The sequence below is a fragment of the Echiichthys vipera genome, assembly GCF_963691815.1.
Source record: "Echiichthys vipera genome assembly, chromosome: 9".
Taxonomy (NCBI): Eukaryota; Metazoa; Chordata; class Actinopteri; order Perciformes; family Trachinidae; genus Echiichthys; species Echiichthys vipera.
The window spans coordinates 25373714-25396228 of NC_139834.1; the positions used below are offsets into that span (position 1 = coordinate 25373714).

General features: G+C 42.5%; 1 protein-coding gene across 3 annotated transcripts; it reads right to left on the reverse strand.

The window, feature by feature from the left end:
* Positions 1–72: 72 nt before the first annotated feature.
* On the reverse strand, positions 73–22186 carry atp13a2 (ATPase cation transporting 13A2). 3 transcript variants are annotated; one of them, XM_083920387.1, is made up of 29 exons: positions 22144–22186; positions 15289–15365; positions 14738–14905; positions 14218–14276; positions 14022–14088; positions 13855–13934; positions 13617–13694; positions 13462–13531; positions 13208–13342; positions 13048–13114; positions 11073–11204; positions 10316–10477; positions 9887–9997; positions 9710–9756; positions 9439–9627; positions 9151–9357; positions 8587–8682; positions 7251–7407; positions 6967–7078; positions 6171–6295; positions 5903–6075; positions 4452–4544; positions 4260–4339; positions 3399–3551; positions 3210–3306; positions 2226–2449; positions 905–1056; positions 564–736; positions 73–313 (listed from the first exon to the last, which is right to left on the reverse strand). In XM_083920387.1, the coding sequence occupies exons 1-29, from the start codon at positions 22154–22156 to the stop codon at positions 146–148; spliced, it is 3465 nt and encodes a 1154-aa protein (XP_083776513.1). In that variant the 5' UTR covers positions 22157–22186; the 3' UTR covers positions 73–145. The 3 variants fall into 3 exon arrangements, with proteins under 3 accessions (XP_083776513.1, XP_083776514.1, XP_083776515.1); XM_083920388.1 differs by lacking the exon at positions 22144–22186 and adding an exon at positions 16910–17036; XM_083920389.1 differs by lacking the exons at positions 73–313; positions 564–736 and having other exon boundaries at positions 916–1056; positions 2226–2367.
* Positions 22187–22515: the final 329 nt, after the last annotated feature.

A 22515-nucleotide genomic window follows, 5' to 3' on the forward strand; every position in this document is an offset into this window, starting at 1 on the left:
ACACACACACACTTTAGTTTACATAAAAATAGTTTTTATTAATCACGGTAAACATGACGTCTCATTGTTGGTTAAGTCTGGATGTAGCTCAGACATCCATAGTGTTTTTGGCTTTGACAGTGTTCAACAGAGGGGTGAGTGGATGCTAGCTAAACTGGATGACTGTGTGATCTGTAGGCGACAGTGTTTGATTAAGGGGCGGCCATGACGGGGATTCAGACAGAAGGAGGTTCAGGCGTTTGTACTGTTTCTTTGACTGGCGCCTCCCACGCAGCAACCGGAGACAGTTCAGGATACCCAGGTCTATCAACACCTGGGGAAAAAACAACAACAACTGGACAGTTAACAAGGGCTTTTACAATAATAATTCAATTCATTTGTATGTATTGCGTCAAGAACTCAAGATGACCAGAGGCACTTTCTTCTTCATGACTTGGTATATATCTTTATAGACATCTTTCCGGCTCTTGTAGGAGGATCGGAGCTCATGATTGAGCCACCAATCTTTCATGTAAATGTAAATGAACAATTATCCTAACAGGGGATTTCCCATCATCACTCACCTCCACAACAAAACAAATGAGGAAGTTGAGAGCGGCCAAGGCGACGAGAAGCATTTTGTAATCTATATCAGAGAAGTCGTACAGCTCAAGTACTCGACCAATGACAGGCCCAGGATACAACACCAACCAAGTCATCACGGCAAAGAGGACCAACAGCAGACAGAGGAACATCCCTGGGACGATAAGAAGAAGAAAGCACTTCTGAGGTCAGGGTCCGAAATCTTCAATCAGTTCCACTTGTGACAATAATAATGGAGCTGACGATGATGAATAGCAGACCAATTTGTCAGCATGGGTCTGGGTGTTTAATGATCATCCTCGGACACATTCGGACGACTCACAGTTGTAGTAGAGAGGTCTCTTGTGAGGGTAGCCCTTGGTGACCACCACAGCCATGATGATGTACTGGAAACCTGACAGGGCAAACACACTGCTGTCCTCCATGTTGGGCAGGTTGGCTGTGCCGTACACTGTTGAATTGAGTGGAATGTACCTAAAAAAGTGAATGTAAAAACAAACATTAAATCTTTCTTTGGAATATTCCAATAGGGTCCGCTACAAAGCTCCAGGCTCAGGGCCCGTCTCCATGGCCAGGGCCCATGGTGGAAAGTCACATTATCACGCGTAGGAAATCCTGTGCGTTTATGGTGCTTTCTTGTCAATAAATAACATTTAATAGCTATTGTATTACATTGCCCGATGTATAGTTATATAGTGCTTATTGTTAATAAATTAAGTATCCTATTGAGTGTATATTTAATACATTGTATAACGTCCATGCCATGTAAGGAGTTAGAATTGGGTCATATATCCAGCTCACAAATCAATGACTCATGAGCGATGTTTGTGATTTAACATACACAGATATTGGCCTGTGAATACACAGATATTAATCATAGCACGCATATTTGAATCCCTTGAGCTCAAGAGGATCTGCTCTCGCTCGCTGCTGGAGGGTTATTTCTGCGCTCGTGGTGGGCATGATACACGAGCGCGAGAGGCAGCTTCTGCTCGCTTGTGGACTGCTTTCTACGCTCGCTCGCAGGGAAGGTTTCTGACATTGGGGGGCGAAGCAACGGCACTTTGATTGACAGCTCTCAGGGAGCCTGAGGTTGCCAGGTTGGGGGTTTGACATAAAGGATACTTTTGGCAAGAGGAGAGACAACGAACAGTAATGCTGTCAATAGAACATTTTTTTATTTTCGCTATCCATACATTTTCAAGTAGGCTGTAGCTGCATGATACGGCTCGATAGCTACAGTACGTTTTTCTTTTCCAGGACATTCTGGGCTATAAGGATTCCTGCCCTACTACATTTAAATTATACAGCCTTTTAATATAGGCTAGACCTTCTATGGCTCATTATAATGGAGAAAAGTATGCTATATACTAACATCACTCGTGAGTCATTGTTTTGTGCACTGGATATATGACCTAATTCTAACTCCAAACCATGACTCAAACTAATGAGCTATAATGCACACTATCGTGTTGTCTCTGGTGTACCCAATCTCAGACGTCAATCACTTCCTTCTCCGGGCTCAGGATCAGAAAGGCTCCAACAGAGGAGATGGGCCGAAGCCTGGAGCTCTGCAGCCACACCTTCTTGGATATTGTTAAGTGAAATAAGAGCTCTTTACAGCTGCATGTCTTTTTACTGACCAATCCTGCGAGGTGGTGATGAAGAGAGCAGCCAGCTGGCCCAGAATAATCATGCAGGTGTGGATGAAGAGGCTGCCCAGGACGGGCAAGGCCAGCAGGCTGGCTGAGGGTCTGGAGGCGTGCAGCGTCTTATCGGGGCCTCCTTTCCCCATCACGATGGCCAGTGGAGTCACCACAAAAAAGTCACAGAACAGGAACTGCAGGTCAGCCACATTTGTTCTCACCTGGACACACACACACGTCAAGAAGCCACGTTTTATTGGACGTTCTGTAAGCAATGCTTTGGTGATCAGTGTGACTCATTGGCAGCTGATAGGTACAAACGAATAGCTCTGGATTCAAATACACCAAATTGAAGCAAGACAGAAAGACAGAAAATCAAACAGGTGTTCAGAGTCATCATTTCATAATCCTGTGTGGTTGATAAATAATTCAATCCTATGTTATTATCACATTTTGATTTAAGTAATGCTTTGTCTCTATACACCGCAGCAGTCAAACAGCTAACGTTTCTTTTTTATTTACTATGCTAATGTGACTTGTGTGGGGGTGGGGTGCTACCTTTAGAGCTAACTTTGTGTAGTGAGTGTATTATTCATTCATTCATCCTCAATCGCTTGTCCCTGTCGGGGTCGTGGGGACAAGCGATCGGGGGGGGGGGGGCTGGAGCCGAGTGTATTATATATTATTATATTATGGATAAGTACCTTATACGACCAAACTCCAATATTTTTTAGAACTACCCCTTTAAGCTAACATGACATTGTGGCAACCTCTTTTCTAGCCCCACAAACCAATTTCAAGTTAAATTCTGAGCATGTGAAAGGAAACAGTTAAATAACGTTTCACGATGAGCTGGGTTTTAATACATTTCTTCAATCACTTCATCTATTGTTGGTTAATTTACATATTTTTTTGTATAAAAACGCACTGGACAGAAATACAAATGAAAATGAGGGGGTGCTGTGCTCCGCTGCTACTCACTGTGTAGAGGATGAGGACGGAGCAGAACTGGATGAGGCTGTACAGGGCCATGTATCTAAAGAGACTGAAGGATGTGACGAGAGAACACCGGCCCTCTCTGCACAGACAAGGAGAAACACAAGTTATTATTTCTTCCTGTGCAGATCGTTTTTTTAAAAGGCACCCTGCATATTTACCCTTCTTTCTCACCTGATAAGCAGCGGCACGCAGCTGATGTTTTCAGTCTTAGAAGTGAAAGGCGACGCGACTGAGGCCTCAGCTTCAGAGAGGGAAATGCCAACGTCAGCAGCTCTCAGGGCCCCGCAGTCATTGGCCCCGTCCCCACACATGCCTACGCGGTAGCTGCAGTAATAAAAGGGTTTTATTTAAAGTCAGGTAGTAGCCAGTGTTTGATTATATAAAAATTATTAAAATTACAAATACTACATTTGTGATTATACATTTATCCCGTAACTTCTGGTGTAGCAGTCCACAAACAGATGAAACACTAGTATTCCACAGGATTACATAGACATAGACTTCTAGACATAGAGTTTAACAATATTGTTGATTGCAAAGTCTTGATTTAAACACGTAGAGCAAACACAATAGTTGTTGTGTTGAAGTCAATATGGACCTGCTCCAAGATGCAGTTTCTCCAATGGCCACTAGATTCCAATTAAAAAAAAATATATAGAGAAACAGCTCAGAAAACTCTCCACTTTTTTCAGGAAATACAATTTTATACGTCATTTTTTGTTGCCTTTGTAAACACAACGATATTCACATTTCAATTTGTATTTTTACACTACAGTCATTACCCGTATACCAGATATGTTCACTTTCTACATGTTCTTGTGTATTTAACTTGTAGTAGTGGATTTGTGTGGGTTTTCTTAGCCAGTGTTTTGACTCATGACTGGAAGAGAAATATATCTAAGACTATAGCATATGACAGTTTATCTATCAATCCATCCATCTATATCTCAAGTAGGTGTCAGGACTGCTTTTATACTCTGTCTGTTATCATTGTGTGTTTCCCATCCTTTCCCCTTCTGTGTGTGAACTCACTTCAGTTTCTGCAGTTCCTTCACCAGCTGGGTTTTTTGGTCAGGAGCCATGCGTGCAAATACTGTGGCTCGCAACAAAACCTGCAATGGCAGCATGTCAAGGAAATAGTTGTTATTTAAAGAAACGATGTGCCTGAAATACCGTCTAATGGCTCAGTTTGAACCAAATTACAAGTATAATTAAATATTGTACCTTTGGCAAATACTCAGGGAAGTGATCACAGAGGGCAGCAAAGGACTTTCCATTAATAGCCAAGTGATAGTCAAACCCACCCTGGTACAGGCCCTGAGAGGAGAAGAGAAACGCATTAATAACAGCAGCCAAAATTCTAAATAAATAAACTCACAGTTTAAAAATGCAGGCCATGATTGTCCCTGTTATTTGTGACAACTACTTAATCATTAAATATGCGTGACATGAGCAGTTAGTAAAATCTTGCTTATATCAATGTTTAAAAATGGATTCAAATGCTTCTTAAAACAAGTCGTATGAGAGCAAATGGAACCAAAAGACAAATATTTAGGTTGAATTTCCAATCAAACTCTGAATATGACAATATTTAAAATTGGATACAGGTCATGTAAACACCATATTCTTTCTGAGTATTCAAAATGAGGCCTTTTTCTCTCACATGTAGCATTTTCTGATTAAGACATATGGGATATGCTGATGTTATTATCATATCTGCTTTGCAAGATCAACGTTACTGAATCTGGAGAGTACTGCCACCCAAGATGATTCATTCATTTAAAGATATGCAAACCAGCCAGAGCGTTTTTCCTGTTATATCAGAATGATAAGCGGTGTAAACAGACCACAGCACTGACACAGTTGGCTATGTGAGACTGAACATAAGCCAACCAGCCAACAGTCTGCAAGGATGGGGTATAGACGTATGCTCAAAAGGAAACATACCTACTTTACTACTATACTTTCGAACATTATGAAAGACTTGGATATCAACAGGTTTTTGGATATGTGCAAACATCACAACACTGAACTTTTCAAGAAGGATGAAGAAGAAGAAGAAGAATTACTTTATTTATCCCGCACGGGGATATTGAATTATTTTCACTCTTATTATTATACATACATACACACACAGGCCCGAAATACACACATGCACAAACAGGGCCTATACATGCAATTAAGGAGAGATGTTAGAGCGAGGGGGCTGCCAGTGACCAGCGCCCCGAGCAGTTGGGGGTTCGGTGCCTTGCTCAACAGCACCTCGGCAGTGCCCAGGAGATGAACTGGCACCTCTCCAGCCACCAGTCCACGCTCCATACATGGTCCTCACGGGGACTTGAACCAGCGACCCTATGGTTCCCAGCCAAGTCACCTATGGACTGAGCTACTGCCGCCCTCAAATGAAATGAAAGCATGTAAACTGGAATATTAGTGTAGTATTCATTTTCATTAGCCATGTAAACAGCTTAGTCGGAATATTGTCTTTTCTCAGAATAACAGCAAAAGCCATAATATTTCATGCATGTGAACGTAGTCAGTGTTGACCCAGAGCATGACGTCTTGGAAAGTTGTGGTTAAACAATCCTCATACAACAGAACCATGACTTACAAGATGAGTAAGAGATATTTTGACAATGGTTGAGCGTAGACTTAAACAGACGAGCAGCACCAACCTGAGTGACCACCTCCACAGGCCTTTGAGCAGCCGCTCCATCTTCCATGTTGAACTTCAGGGTGGGCATGGACTGGGCAGTGTGGGGGGTTGCATTGACGAATATCACCTTCTCATCAAATCGTACCATCCCACAGCTTTTTGCTACATTGACTGCTGTTAAAATGTTGTCTCCTATGTGAAGAAGGACCATATCAGATTTGACAAGCCGTTGATGCTAGTTAATGCCTTAATAATAAATTAATAAAAAAGAGTAAAGGTTCTCTCACCAGTGACCATGACGCTGCGAAGTTGAGCCAGTTTCAGGATGTTAATAACGGTGGCACTCTCCGGCTTCACCAGATTCTTCATCATCAGCAAACCCAGGAATTGCATGTCTTTCTCCACCTCCCCTCTGCAAAGAGACAAAGAACTCCATTTAAAGTGTAATCCCGTCGCAAAATCATCCAATGATCTTTTTCTGCACTTACATACATCAAACAAGCCATCGAGACAGTTTTTTTCATGTATGTTTCAGCCGGTCTTGGCTTCACTAACAAATATGTGTAACATATTCCCTATATGTAGGGATACTTATGGTGTTATTTTGAGCAGTATTAGTGGTTAAAAAAGTTGTTTTAATGCCCTCAGCGTACTGCCCCGAGCTAATCAGGGTTAGCCACTTCCAGCTGTTAGCGACTCTCCCCGGATTTCTCTGTTAAAAGTTGTTACACAAAAAAAACTGTCTCGATGGCTTATTGGATGTATTTAATGATGAATGGATTGGATTTATATAGTGCCTTTCTCAGTACTCAAGGTTCCACTCATTCACACAGACATACATGGTGGTGGTAAACTACAATAATAGTCACAGCTGCTCTGGGGCAGACTGACAGAAGTGTGGCTGCTAATCAGCGCCTACGGCCCCTCCAATCACCTCCTCAAACATACAGCAGTCATTCACATCCACACGAGGCGAGGGACCATCCCAGGCACCATGGGATGATATTGCGCCGGAATTACACTTTAAGTATGACTGGATTTACAACACGCTTCAAATGAAGGAAACACACACTTAGTCCCCACCGTTCAATGGTCTTAAAGTCGGTGTTCCTGTCTACTGGTTTACACCCGAGTGCAAGAACTCTGAGGCCTTCACTGGAGAAGCTGCGCAGTTTGGTGGAGAACTGCGCCGGCACTGTCAACATAAAGCATCCAGTTTAGTATAAATAAAATGGAAAGTGTAGACACAATGTAAAATTAATTTCATTCCAAATAACTAAAAATGCTGCACTGCAGTTGTATTTTTACCTATGTATGTATGTATTTATACATTAAAGGGTTATTATTCTTATAATTGAGGAACAGACCAGTTTCTGCTCGGCAGAGGCTCGCCACCATCTCTGGAGATCCTTTGATGAAAGCGAGAGCAGAGTGTCCGCCATGGGCCACCGTCACCACGCTCATCCTCTGTAGGGCCGAGGAGAAGGGAAACCTCTGGACGATTGCTACCGCCTCACCTGTGGACTGACACCGAAATGAAAGAGAAGAATATCAGTTATGCATAACTGGAAACTCTGGACAGATATTGACAAAGTAAATTAAAAAAAGCAGAGGTTACAATACTCAATGCTGACACCAAAGACACCAGTGACCCCAGTTTCCATCCGGGGGCATAACGTGGACATTGTAGAACACTACAAATATCTGGGGGTGTTCATTGACAATAAACTGGACTGGACTAAGAACACTGAAGTCCTTTACAAGAAGGGACAGAGCCGCCTCTATTTTCTGAGGAGGCTCCGCTCCTTCAACATCTGTCGGACCATGCTGAGGATGTTTTATGAGTCTGTGGTGGCTAGTGCTTTTATGTTTGCTGTAGTGTGCTGGGGCAGCAGACTGAAGGTTGCCGATGCCAACAGACTCAATAAACTGATCAGAAAGGCCAGTGACATTGTGGGGGTGGAGCTGGACACCTTGGCTGCAGTGTCAGACAGGAGGATGCTGTCGAAGGTGCGGGCGATACTGCAGCATGGCTCTCACCCTCTCCACAACACTCTGGCTGAACAGAGGAGCACCTTCAGCCAGAGACTGATTGCTCCTAAATGCACCACTGAGCGCCACAGGAGGTCATTCTTACCTGTGGCCATTAAACTGTACAACTCATCTCTTTAATTATCAGACTCTTGACTACTTAAAAACAAAACAAAACAAAATATAAATATCTGTTCTCATTTCATTTCATTTGCCATAACAACCTAATTGTACAGTGTATATATCTCAGATTGTATTTTCACACCCACTTCAGATTGTTTACTTGATTGTTTATTATTTATTTGTACTGTATTTTATTGGCTATTTATTAGCTACTTAGATTTATTTTAATTGTATTTTATTTGAGTCTTTACTTTATTTTATTTCTACTTTATTCATCTTTATGGCTTGTTTCTACTGTGCACGGAGCATTGGAACGAAAGAATTTCCCCCCGGGGATCAATAAAGTATTCTGATTCTGATGCACCAACTTTCCTCCATCTACATTAAAATTGCCTTGTAATTACTTATATTTAACCATGATGTGAAAAGCTAGCACTAAGGTTAAGAAAGGGAAAGGTCACTACCTATACAACAGTTTTACAGTGGTTAAGAGGAACTGAGGTTCATAACTGATCACTCAATATGAGAGAGAGCTGGGAGGACACTCACAGTTCCTGAAGTAGGAGGTCTCAAAACAGCCAAAACTCTGTGACCTCCAAACTCTGCATCCAGCACATTTCCATTTCCTTCTGGCTCCTGGAGTGTCTGGAAGATAAGATACAATTTGAAGATACTTATTAACATGTTATAACCGGAGTTCACAGTAGGATGAATGATGTTATGAAGCACGCAAAAATAAAAATTGGGTCTTGCAATGTTTCAGAAGTGTGAACAAGAGGATTTTATCTGTTCACATCAATACCAACACAGTATTTCAAATAAACTGTTAATATTTACATATATTCACATTTATATTTATTTATTCTAAGTCTAACTGTGAGGCAGGCATGAGGCTTGGTTTCCAACCTCAATACTGTTGTGGTACAGTGCTTCATTTGTAAAGCAGGAAGTACAGAAGCACAGAGAGTGATAGAACACATCAAAACCACAGAGCCTGGTGCACGGACAACACCTGGTGCTGCTGTGCTGAAACAACCCTATCTGTAGCACACTCAGTGAAAATGTTGTTGCATCTCCTGATAAAAAATGCAAATAAATAATATTATGTCATACCCAACCAGTGGACTCGATCATCTTGAGCTCCAGAGGGTCTCCGAGGGGCTGTCCTTTCAAAAGTGTGACAGTGTGACTGCAGGCCAGGCCTGACAGCATGGGCCCGGGTCGCAGGAGTCTGGGATCTGGGACCAGCTCTGAGAAACCTGCAGGTCCCCCCTCGATTACCCCCCACACATCCAGACCCTCCTCCGTAAGAGTTCCTGTCTGGAGAAACAAAGTTTTACCTAAGTGGCCATGACTGCTCTCCATATACACAGAAAACTTCAGTTAATGATTTCCCCTCACCTTGTCAAAGCAGAAGAGTGAGACCTTGCCGCTAATGTTGATGCGTGGTGGACTGATGCAGAAGATGCCGAGGCTCTTCAGCCTGCGCTGGGCGTAGATAGTGCCTGTAGTGATGGCAGCAGGCAGGGCAGGAGGCACTGCAATGGTCACAACATCCAGACTCCTAATCACCAACTCCAGCCAGGTCGCCTGGACACAAATTAACACACAGTCAGTGATATTATGTCGGCATGTCAAATAAACATGAACTTTCATTGTGGCTTGCACTTACATTGGATTTGAAGAGGACCACAAAGCTGTATATGGTGCCAAAAAGAGCTGAAACAAGAAGGAAAACATTGGAAAGAGTTAATTAATGGTCAATTATTGTTAAATTACGGGCTGAGTAACTCAGCTGTAGATACAGATAACATGAGTTTCTTCATACACTTGCATTTAAAGCTCTTACCAACAAAACCCAGGATGAGCAGGAACTTGGCACAGTCTTGGTAGAAGCGGAAGTCAGTTGGCTGAGGATACAAAATGGAGCTGACCAGGTTTCCTTTGGCTGTGAAAAACCCTGAGGACAGGATATAAACAGGAGAACTGTCTCTGAAAGTTGCCCAGTCGAGTTTCCTTATAAACAAATGTGTTCACATTTAGATTCATGTAAACTAGCACGCGGTCTTCTTTTCTTTTCATCATTGCTGTATGTCTTGCTGTGTTACTGTCACCTGTAGATCAGTGGAACAGTGTGACACGTGTCCAACAAAATGTGCATCTGCTCCATAGCATGACTAGAGGTTAAGAACACCACAAGGTATCATACCTGTATAATTGTGAACAGACATCTTATCAAAGAGTTACAGACTCAGATCATCAGTGAATCTCTACTCACCGGTGCTTGTGACCACAGCAACAGCACCGCTCCCTCCCGGTCCTCCCCCTTTGGCCTGAATGAGCTGGGTACCACAGAACAGGGTATGCCTGCGCTCGGTCTCTGAGCTGTACTTCCTCTCAGCAGCTGGCAGAGGAGTTTTCAGCACCGGGACACTCTCACCTGCACACAGAAATGATGACAACAGGTGAAGGGGACTAATGTGACTCCTGTGAGGAGTCACGTTATTCACCTTTCTTCTCTAACAAAAATGTTTTGTGCAGGCAGGGGGTACTGAAAAAATATTTCAAAGGGGGTTCATTATTGAGAAAAGTTTGAGATCCACTAGAGCCAAAATTATAGATTGCAGATGAAACCGACAGAAGAAGGGGACCATAGATATATCAATACACCGTTACAGTTACATTGCATTCAAGCCAATCACCATCATCAGGTGTTGCTGTGAAAGCGCCAATCCTCCCATTCATTTGTATGTGGGTAGTGCCTTTAGGCTGCAGCAGTAGGAGCCACAGTGGAAAAAATTATCGGCGAAAAGTTGAAACAGAACCAACTTTTAGAGAAACGCAACCTGACGTCAGGCTGCGGCGGCCAATCACGCAACTACTGGCGATTGGACATAACATAATGTAGAGCAGAAGGGAACATTTAAGGGATACTCCCACACCACCGCACAACCCTGTGCTAATCACACTAATGAAATGAGGAAAACAGCTCTGCTCTGCTCTGCCTGGTGGTGTTGTTGCGGTCTGTTGATCACCTGTGAGCATGCTCTCGTTGACTAGACACTCCCCAGCCAGCAGGGCAGCGTCGCAGGGCAGCAGCAGACCTTCCTGAGGGATGACGAGAGAGTCTCCGGGGACCAGCTCCTCCGAGCTCACACACTCCTCCACTGAGAACACACACAGCTAGGAATGAATGTCCTTGTTTACACTCATTCAAACACAAAAGCAACACATTTCCTTTCCTTTTTACAACAAATGTTTATTAGTTTTTCCCTACAACCTACCATAAAGACATTGTTACTGTGCGTCATTGCACAAACGCTGAGGCAGTGAGCTGATTTGACAATTTTTTTCACGTTCTCCACTCTCACATTTTTCTCCCAAGCTTCCAACTTATAGGCATTAAAATGAAACAACCATTTCATTTTGTTATCATCGGTGCACCAAAACATTTCTGGATTTTAAATAGATATAGATATTGTTCACTCATCATAACATGGATACCACAGACGAAACTGATTATTCTCCATTTCAGAGCCATCACACTGCTGAGTCCTTACAATAGCAGATGCTACTCATCCCCCCTGAAATCAACACTCTTAGGACACTTAAAGGACTCAGGACTCTTAAATGGAGAGGAAAGGAGTTTTCTCCTTTCTGCAACAGCAGCCCTGAACCTGACACGGTTGTGAGCTGAGATGATGAATGCATTCATAAAGAGTTTGTGTGCTGTCTATATCTGGCTGGGAAAACAAATATCCCTCTGGGACAATACACTTAAATCTAATTCCTTTCTCAAATAACATTTGCAAAGCCAGTTGTTTCAAATATTTGAATCCTGCATCAACATAATTCATATGCACATTAGCTTTCAAACTTTAGATTTTGAATTTTGACGCCTCAGCTCGCTCCCAGCGTCCACCAGTTAACTGCGCTATTCTAATGGGTAGAGACCGTGTGAATGAGAGATGAATCGTTTCAAAAGTTAAGATTTCTCATCAAAAACAAGTGTGGGCCAGGGGATAAGATACACACCATATTAAACAGACTAACTGACCACTGTCTCGTACACTCCAAAACTCCACCAACTTCCCCTCCTTTCCCACAGTCAAAGAAAACTGAGACTTCACCTAAGGGTAAATGGACTGTCGGACAGTTTTCGCCTCTGCAGTGTCTATTTACACCTGATAATTGGACACCCTGTCAGGCAGTAACCCTTAGGCATGACTCCCCAGACTCCCTCCATGTTTACTGTCTACCTGGTTTGTTGCTTGTGCTGGAGAAAGAGCACATATTGGTTGTTGACAAAGCTCATGTAACTGAACTTCACTATTTGTGTGAGCCAAAACTAAAAACTAACAATAATGAAGAGGAAAAGACGGACTTGAGACGATTCGAATTGGGATTTATAACAATCTTACACCATACAATCGAGATCATGGCAGCGAGCAAAACTCTTGTGATTTTTTTCTAGGCGGATTTGTCTGCTACAGTGAAACTGCTTGAAAAGTTGTTTGGTGTAAGGTCTGCTTAAAGTTCTATTAAAGACTTTGACTACTTTTGTTTTTCCGTTGTGAGAAAAGGGAAATGAGAACACATGGCAACTATTATTGTGAACCATCTCAAACAACACCTGGGTACAAATCAAAACCGTCTTTCACTCTTTCTGACTCCCTTTAAATGATGGTAATTTATCATACGAGAGACCGTAACCTCTTCACCAACTCCTCAACCCATCAGGAAACCAAGGTGGTCCAAAAGGTGTTGGTAATGATTTGATTCTGCCTTCATTCCTTTAGCAGGCGCTCTCTCTGTGCCGAAAGTTTTTTAAACGATATATATCTTTCTGTCACTGTTCTGCCTTCAGATGAAGCACATTATTGCAGGACTTGTGTTAAAGCCAAGTGAAAAAGACCATAAATATCAATGAAATAACAAATCCACGTAGATCACTTTCTGAAAAGACGAGAAATTCACATTGGGAGAAGAATACGTATGTACAAAGCTCACCTCCCGAGTTTCTCCGTATTGTGACCTTTGTGACAAGCCGCGCCATGTTGCGAAGGGTGATGCTTTGCTGTGGAGTAAGTTTCATACTATTTGCATCCGTATCCAGAGCTGAACAACAAAACAGATTGTAATCAGGGTAAGTATACCACTACAGACTCACCTTGCGGATCTCATAAAGTGAGATAGTGATGGAGAAAATGGAGATAATAAATATACACAGGGCATAAAAATAATATCTATCGATCGTCCACAGGGTGACGCTGAAAATTTGGAACACGTAAAATGGGTTGAGGACCTAAAAAAGCAGATAAAGGGAAGAGTTAAATGTGATGCTTGCACCAGGATTTTAAATAAAACATCACTTCAAACATTCATCATAAAAGTGGCGTACAATAGATAGATTGTCTGCCTCACCTCCTCAAACAGTAGTCTACTGTAAGGCTTCACAGGCACATCAATAAGGTTGGGCCCATACATGAGTCTCCTAAAAAATATGTCATGAATCACTCGGCAGTGCCCTCTGAGATTGAAGAAACATTGGATTTATCCACCCGTGCATCTCTTCCTACCTCAAGCTCTGCTCCAGGTGACTCAGGCCCTTTTGAAAGCCGTACAGGTCCTTGCACGTCCAGTCCTCATTGAGGACACTACAGACAAAGATAGAAGGTTTTAACATTGTAAATAAAAAGGGTATTATAATAGTTTACTTTCTAGCTATATATTGAAACCTTAATTGAGTATGTGTGGAAAGAAGCATTGCTTAAAACAGTTTCAATCCAAATATTCCTGGTTGTCCTGTTTCAGTACCTGACGGGACAGAAAGCTCCTTTCCTGTCCAGCCAGATGTAGCGCAGACCTTCAAACACGTAGTAGTGCAGCAACGTTTTCTGTAACACAGTTATGGTCGCTTTCAGTTTGTGAAAGAAGATCCCTCAGCTCATCATTCAGCCAAACATCCGCTTCTTCTTCTTTACCTCCTCCTTGTGCAGTTGAACTGTATCCCTCCATTCACTGTCCTCCAGTTCTCCCAACAACTCCAAACTGAAAGGGACGCACCAAGTCAGTAAAGGCTACATACAGCTTTCCTTCTTGTGTTTTCCTATATATATATATGTGCAAAGTGTTGAAAAGCTAAGGTTAGGCTGTGATACATGAAGACATATAGCTGACCTGCCATCCTCCATCTCCTCTGTATGGACCTCCACCACGTGCTGCTGGCCAAAACGGTCCTGAATGAAAAAACGACACAGATACATCCGTTATTACTGGAAACTCCACCAACATAGGTATTACGCAGTATAGAATACTGCCGTGGACAGACGTGCTCCTAGCTTTAGAGTTGGATGTTTGCAAATATGGCAATATGTAAAGAGGAATATCCTATTCCATCATTACACCCAGTGAGTAGGTGTGAACCACACAGATGGTTGGCAGCTTGGGCCATGAATACAGGTCGGAAAATGGTGTGTACAACAACCTGACAGATAATGGTTAACAGTTATTGCTAAGATTTTTGTATGAATGTGTACTTGTGAAAAACTAAAAGTATCCAGTGTTTTCTTCAGAATTAGCATCAGTATGGAAAAGACTCCATCACTGGAAGCGGGGCAAGGTGACACGTAGGCCAAAAGAAGAAAAATCCAGTTTCAGTAATAATGTCAGGTGTTAAAAAATCAATTTGTTTTCTCACTCTTATTAGCAGAATATCTGCCAAAGCCAGAGGGCAGGAACGGCAGCGGGCAAGGACAGCGAGCCGCGGGCGCCAGTGAAACACAATCAGGAGGAGACCCAAGGACAGCACGGCAGCCAGGCGACACAACCACAATCGCCAGCGCACCCACTTATACCCCTGTACATCCTGGTAGGGCAAAGAGGTCAGACAGTCCATTCAGATTCAAGCAAAGGTTCATTTCCATACAGCTGGTAAGCTTATCAGCACCCACATCATTACATGATAAAAATGACAGTGACTGCGGCTTTCAACAGTGATACCTGAACCAAATGTGACGGACAATATTCAAAACAACAGATTCCTGTATTTGTAAATATAGCAGCTACATCTACAGGTCTCATTAGTAGTTTGCATACCACTTTAAGCAAAGAAAGCACGCTACCGCTACACCCGTCCATCTCTAAACTATTTTTGTCCTCCTTGCTTTTCATGTCCATGGTTACTCTTTAAGGAGAACACTTGGGGCTGAACGTAGTTGTCTCGTTTAACAGGAATACTGAGCTTCTTACCATGTGTGAGTCAGGAATGAGCAGGGGATCCTGCGGGCTGGGTGAAGGGAGTCCGCTCTGCGGCTCCACCACACTACCTACAGAACAGGTCACACACCGTCAACACAGCTCACCTATTTTACATGTACATGAACTGAGCATGCACAACAAACACACACACACACACACACACACACACCCTCTAAGTCAACACAAAATCCACACTGCAAAGCTCTTGTCCAGTCCATGTGATATTTTGGTGGCTTGTTTGAAATCCCATCTTTTGTATGTACTCGGTGGCATGCTTCATGGCCAACTTATGAAACTGTTTGTCAACTCTTTTTTTTCTTTTTTTACCAGCCGCAAAAGCAACACTGTGGCGGGACCTACCACAGAGGTAGGCCTAGTTTTTAGTCATTTGCTCGTTGTTTATTTTCCTGTCCTTGGGCAGATGTTGTCACCGTGATAACATTAGAGCCATGCAAGATTAGAAGTGAAACAAAAATTGGTATCAAAACTGCAATATGGACGACTAGTGTAATATCCAAATCATTTGAGGCGCAGTATTTGTTAAAGGTGAAATGTGTGTCAAAATCCCCATTCTGCATGACGTATGGGGGTGCTGCAGAGATGTCCCGGACAACAATTTGTAAATCCTGCAGACTCAGGAACAAATACAGATTAGGTCTGATACGGCAATATATCGTGATGTACTCCCTGCTGACATGTATTGATACAGCAGCAACAGCAGTTTTTCAGGCCTCTGGGAAATGTGTCAGGCCCCTCAGCAAATTTGACATAGCGGCCTGACAGTGGAAATGTAACTACCCGGTCCTTCACATGATGCCACTGGGCCCTTAAAGACTTTTCCCCACTGACTTACATGGCGACTCATGTCACTATCAGAACGGGATCCGTTCGGTCCGATAACATTTGAAACGTCAAGAAGAGCCGCACGATTAAATGATTTAATCCCCCATTCAAGTTTGCAGAAACCTCCTACGGGCCACACAGTGCCGAAGTAGTGCCGATCACCCACGCGTTGTTATACGCAGCAGTTGAACTTTTTTGGCTTCATGCACCACTGAGTGATTTACGAATGAGCGTGGCGCCGCCTCGATTACTGTATCCAGCTCTTTTTATGCATCTTTGGTAGGAAGTAGGGAAGGGGGCTCTGCTCCCCCCCCCCCCCACACACACACACACCCTACTCTACACCCCTGGACCTATTCGATGCGTCACAAGATGGTGTTTAAAACGTGCAATTAAATTGATCCTTGTGCAAAAATCCCCACAGTGCTTCTGAGGGAGGAAACAATAGAAACGCAGCGAAAGTTGAAAAACATCTGAGAGGTTTGAGAGTGAGGCTTAGGTTACAAACACACCTGAGAGCGACGGAAACAACATTAAAACATTAACTTTAAGGGCCACAGAGGAGAATAAACTATCCCATAAAGTAGGTAACGTTACACATGTATACGTATATGCTATAAACCTATAGTTAAGTCCATACACAATAACCGAGGAGATATCATAAAGCGGAGTGTTTAACCAGTCGTTTCCGCTTTACGAAGATCCGGGAAAATGAAAGAAAGAAAGAAAAAACCCGACTTCTTTCATATCAGAACACAGCTGAGCTTACCGTCAACGCTAGACCGTCTGTCTGAACTTAATACTGTCCCGAAATGATAAAGATAGAGAGGGGAGAGAGAGAGCCGCTGTCATTCCCGGCTCCCCTTCTCATCCGCCGCGGTGTCGGGAGCGTGTGATCCCCGATTACCTGTCCGACCGGCTGCAAGAGCAAACGTGATACACGAGCCTCCGAGATCCCACCTGCGACCGAGTGTCAACAAAGAAATGCGGAAACAAAACGCTCAACGTTCAGAGCTTTACCAGCCTCCTGCAGCAACGTTTTACTCTCATAGAAGTCACATTAAAATAAATAAACACCAAGTTATCCTAATGTTTCATAATGAGTGTGTTGTAAGGTTGTATCTGAATGTTAGACTTGAAAATACTATACAAACAATAACCGACTCGACCTCTTTCAATACCCGAATCTTTGAAAAAAAAAAGTCCTTGGTACATTAAAGGATGATAATCCATTTTCTTTTTTGCAATAATAACTTTATTTATAGAGCACCTTTAAAGTTTACAACGTGCTTTGACAGCGAGAGCAAAGGCAAAAGCACATAGGAATCCATAAACTTCAATGTGTATTGAAAATAAATCAATTAACATCCTGCACAGTTCTTGTCTGCTCCCATGTCTGAATGTTGGACTGGGAAAATACTATAAAAACAAAAACCGACTGGAAAAAAAAATCCTTGGTACATTAAGGAGGATAATCCTTTTTCTTTTTTGCAATAATAATAACTTTATTTATAGAGCACCTTTAAAAACAAACGTTTACAACGTGCGTTGGCAGCAAGAGAACAGGTAAAAGCACCTACACATCCATACACATGTACATATATACATCACCAAGATGTGTATCTAACATAAAATTAACATCCTGCACAGTTCTTGTTTACCGTCTATTGTTTAACTTCCATATTTAACTAAGAGTCTATTGTTTACTGTTTATTGTTTTACTTTCTATATGTATTTAGCTAAGAGTTTATTGTTTATCTTATACTGTATTTTTTTTTTTATACCTCCTTATTTCCCCAATTTCTCAACTGGGGAAGCTGGGAACCGGAGGGTCACCGGTTCGAGTCCCTGTGTGGACCATAAATGGAGCGTGGACTGGTGGCTGGAGAACCCCCAACTGCTCGGGGAAAAGGTCCACGGGCAGCCCCCTCGCTCTTACAACTCTCAATTGTTTGCATGTATATAGGTCCTGTTTGTGTCCTGCGTGTGTGTGTAACATGTATAATAAGAGACTGAAAAAATTGAATTTTCCCTTGCGGGATTAATAAAGTAATTCTTCAGTAATTCTTCTTCCCTGCAGGAGTCTGATGCTGGTACAGAAAAAGTCTCTGACAAACCAGCACACAGTTTATTTTCTTCCCCGTATTTCCATCTGTGCAGCCTTGGGATGAACATCTGATTGTAGATCTGTTTTTTTTTTTTTGATAGCTTCGATACTGTTGATCAGCAGGAAAACCGGTGGATTGCTTACTCAAGGTAGGGAATGAGTCCTTACCCCAAGTGAAGGAGTTCAAGTACCTCAGGATCATGTTCATGAGTGAGGGGACGATGGAGCGTGAATTTGGCCAGAGAATCGGAGCAGCTGGGGGCGGTGTTGCAGTCGCTCTACCGCACCGTTGTGGCGAAAAGAGAGCTGAGCCGGAAGGCAAAGCTCTCGATCTACCGGTCAATCTTGGTTCCTACCCTCACCTTTGGTCATGAAAGCTGGGTCATGACCGAAAGAACGAGGTCGCGGGTACAAGCGGCCGAAATGGGTTTTCTCAGGAGGGGGGCTGGAGTCTCCCTTAGAGAGAGGGTGAGAAGTTCAGCCATCCGTGAGGAACTCAGAGTAGAGCCGCTGCTCCTTTGCGTTGAAAGGAGCCAGTTGAGGTGGTTCGGGCATCTAGTAAGGATGAACCCTGGGCGCCTCCCTAGGGAGATGTTCCAGGCACGTCCAGCTGGGAGGAGGCCTCGGGGAAGACCCAGGACCAGGTGGAGAGATTATATCTCCACACTGGCCTGGGAACGCCTCGGGATCCCCCAGTTAGAGCTGGTTAATGTGGCCCGGGAAAGGGAAGTTTGGGGTTCCCTGCTAAAGCTGCTGCCCTCGCGACCCGACCCCGGATAAGAGGCTGAAGATGAGATGAGATGATGGGATGATACTATTGAATGTGGGTATGGTTTTGAAAACACTTTTTATTGAAGTAAGTAAGTATCGTCACTTTTGACAACCTGTTTGTTGTGAAGGCCGAATGTTCACAGTTCACACTTGTTGCTCTGCCCCGGGCATTCATCCATAATATGATGCAGTGATTCATGTGTTTTTGTCATAATATCAAGGCGAATGAGATATTTTGGCCAGATCACATGCTTGCTTTGTTCTCTAACTAGGCCAATCTTATCAAAAGTCGCCTCAGGTCTGCAATCAAATCCCTGTGGCTTTTGAGTTTCAAGTAATTCATCATGGGTTGCTGTGTGATAAAGTGTTTGGAGTTATCTCTTTAAACAATATCTAAATAAGATAATGTCTCTTTGAATATAAAGCAACACTGCGACCAGTGTGTCCTTAATGGTTATGTCTAAACACTGTCTCAACACACACAGGAATTCCAGGCCTCTAACCTTAAGTCATGAATAAAGGTCCTTTTAAATGACCTTTGTCCGAAGCATCAATCAAAAACTCAAAGGGAGATATGGACGAGAGAGGCTTCAGTGGACATTTTATCCCTGCAAATATGATTTTATAAATCCTGCTCTGTCCAATGAGCTGTGTGATGACTCTGAGAACCTCCAGGCTTTCAGTTTCACCTTCAACCACACTATTACACTGAGCAAACTTTCTGCGATGTCAAAAAAAAGGGAAGCAAGTACGACTTAACAGACACAAGACAGTCATCTGCGCTGAGGATGCAAAAAAAATGCTTAACCTTAATAGTTACGCAGCGGTTTCTTCTACAGGCGAGGCCAACAGCGAGCTTGACACCTACATAGTAACTTATCGGCCTTTATAAACCAATCCTGAAGCTAATTAAAGCTAAATAAAGGCTCTAACTGAGGTACTGATTTTGCACAATAACATATTCTACTTTAGTAGCAGCATAATAATTATTTGATGCGTAGTAGGAAAAACTCCCATTTCAGATATCTACAGTCCAATTATTACTAGTCATGATTTTAATTTCAGATATCCCAAATGAAATAAAACATACAGATCTAAAATGTAATTGTGGATATCTAAAATGTAATTACACATAGGTGGGGGGGGGGGGTTCAATTAAAGTGAAATGCCAGCATAAAATCATCCCATCTCATTCTCATCTTTTTTGGCAAAGACACTCATCAAATAAGCCATCGAGACATTTTTTCGTCTAACAACTATTAACGGAGATGTCCAGTAGAGTCGCTAACAGCCGAATGCGGCTAACATTGATTAGCTCGGGGCAGCAGGGTGAACACAATAAAACACAATACAACAAATACTGCTCATAAAGACACAGTGCAGTAGCATGATAAGAGTCCCTACACAATAACTAAAGCATCAATGGGCTCAATCCTTTTGGACTGCATTTGGTGATCAACTTGAATGGACTTAACCATGAGAGGAGCTGCTACCTGGGCCAGTAAGTAAGTCTTTTAAAACACTCTTTTAATAAACTCCGGGTCCACCAACTACGTTGTTGGTGCTTTGTTTAATGTGTAGGGACTCTTATCATGCTACTGCAGAGGTTTGGTGTCTTTTTGATCAGTATTAGCGGTTAAAAAAGAGCTGCTTTAATGCCTAATCGTACTGCCCCGAGCTAATCAGTGTTCACCGCATTACATTACATTACATTAATTACTGTAAGCGACTGTCCGGGACTTCTCTATTAATAGTTGTTACACGGAAAAAAATGTCTGAATGGCTTATTTGATGAGACTATTCCCCGAAAAAGACCCTGGGATGATTTTACGCTGGAATTTCACTTTAGATGTTAAAACCGCTCGGCCCCAGAGTCATCTTTAACTTCCAATATTAACTTCATATATTAACTTCTAATTAACGTGCCAGTCTGCAAGAAGCAGTTTGTTAATGAACCACTAAACAAGTAGTAACAGCACCTTTTAGTATAGTTATTAATGCTGTTAGCATGGAGGCTAACCAGCCAACAGTATGACAATCTTGACAACATGCCGTCAGCGTGCTAACTGAAAACCAGAGCCGCTTCACTACATAGATAATGTTTCACTACAGGTTTTTCTCTGTTGATTTGTGTTTGATGAAATAAAAATGAATAAAATAACAAAGCAACATATCGGAAACTACCCAGAATGACTTAGTTGCCCCCAAACTCCATATATAACATCACAAATGTGAGTTTTAGCACCCTAGTTTTGGATTTGGGAGAGAGTTGTTAGCCTCATGAGACCATCCTGATCCTGTGAGCTCCCTTGTATTTTACCCACAGATCAGTCCGGTAATGTGAAAATTTGGAGATGTTAGCCAAGCGACTGAACCACTAAGTGTGACGCAACTTCGCCCGTTCAATGTAAACAACATGGCGTCTTCCAAAGTTTAGATGAGCAAAGCTATCGAGCAAGCCGCTCCCTAACGCTTTTTTCTCTTGGATCCTTCTGTTGGAATACGGACCGGGCTCCTGAAATTGTGCGTTTTATCTGCAAACTCACGTTACACATACGGCAAATATTCTTTACCGACATGTTGTTTACTTTCCAAGCTTTGCCTCAACGCTGTTGATTTGATTGGTTGATTTGGTCCATATCTTGGTGATAGACAGATGGTTTATCCAATCAGCAGCCAGTATTTTCGCCCCTTCCCAAAAGATCTCGAAACTAGATTTCCCAAATGAATATGCTGATCCAATGCGAATTATGCGAATCAATCCATCTGGCAGAATCAGGTTAGAGAGTTGTTCATGTTTACTTATATTTTTGCATCATCTTAGACTGTATGAATCACTTGTATGAATTTTTTAACATGGGTGTAATTCCCCTTTAAATTAAGGTAAAGTCACAATATCAGGTCAACTCTAACTCTAACGTTACAGAAGTTAGTATAGCAATAGCACATGGCTGTCTGGTGATTGTTGAGTGTGATTTACTGAACAAACCGAAGAGAAACGGGTACATTTTAACTCCAGTCAGTAGTAGTCACCATAACCTGCAGTCTGAATTAAGATAACGGTTAGCAACTCATCTGTGTAGCTTCCCTCTGCTCTCTTTAAAAACAGCCTTTAACACACTCACCCCGCCTCTCCATCCTCCGGTCACGATGATGACAGCCTCCACATTAACACTACCTCAGCTCACAGCATCGTAACGAAATGACAGACTGTCTCCTAACCGCAGAGAAAAGCTGCTGTCACAACCATAGACTATAAAAAACACAACACTCAGCTAGCGCGGCTGCCTGCTACGGCAAGTCGCGTTGTCCAAAACAGTCACGAGAAGCTGACCCTCGTGAGAAAACGCCTTCACATACACACATAACAACACAACTACATTATAGCAGTATATATTACAATATAGTAGTAGTATATTTCCTCTATATAACCATGGATTTCACCATTATAAATGACCATAATTATGATTCTTTATGTATTATTATATTATCTATTT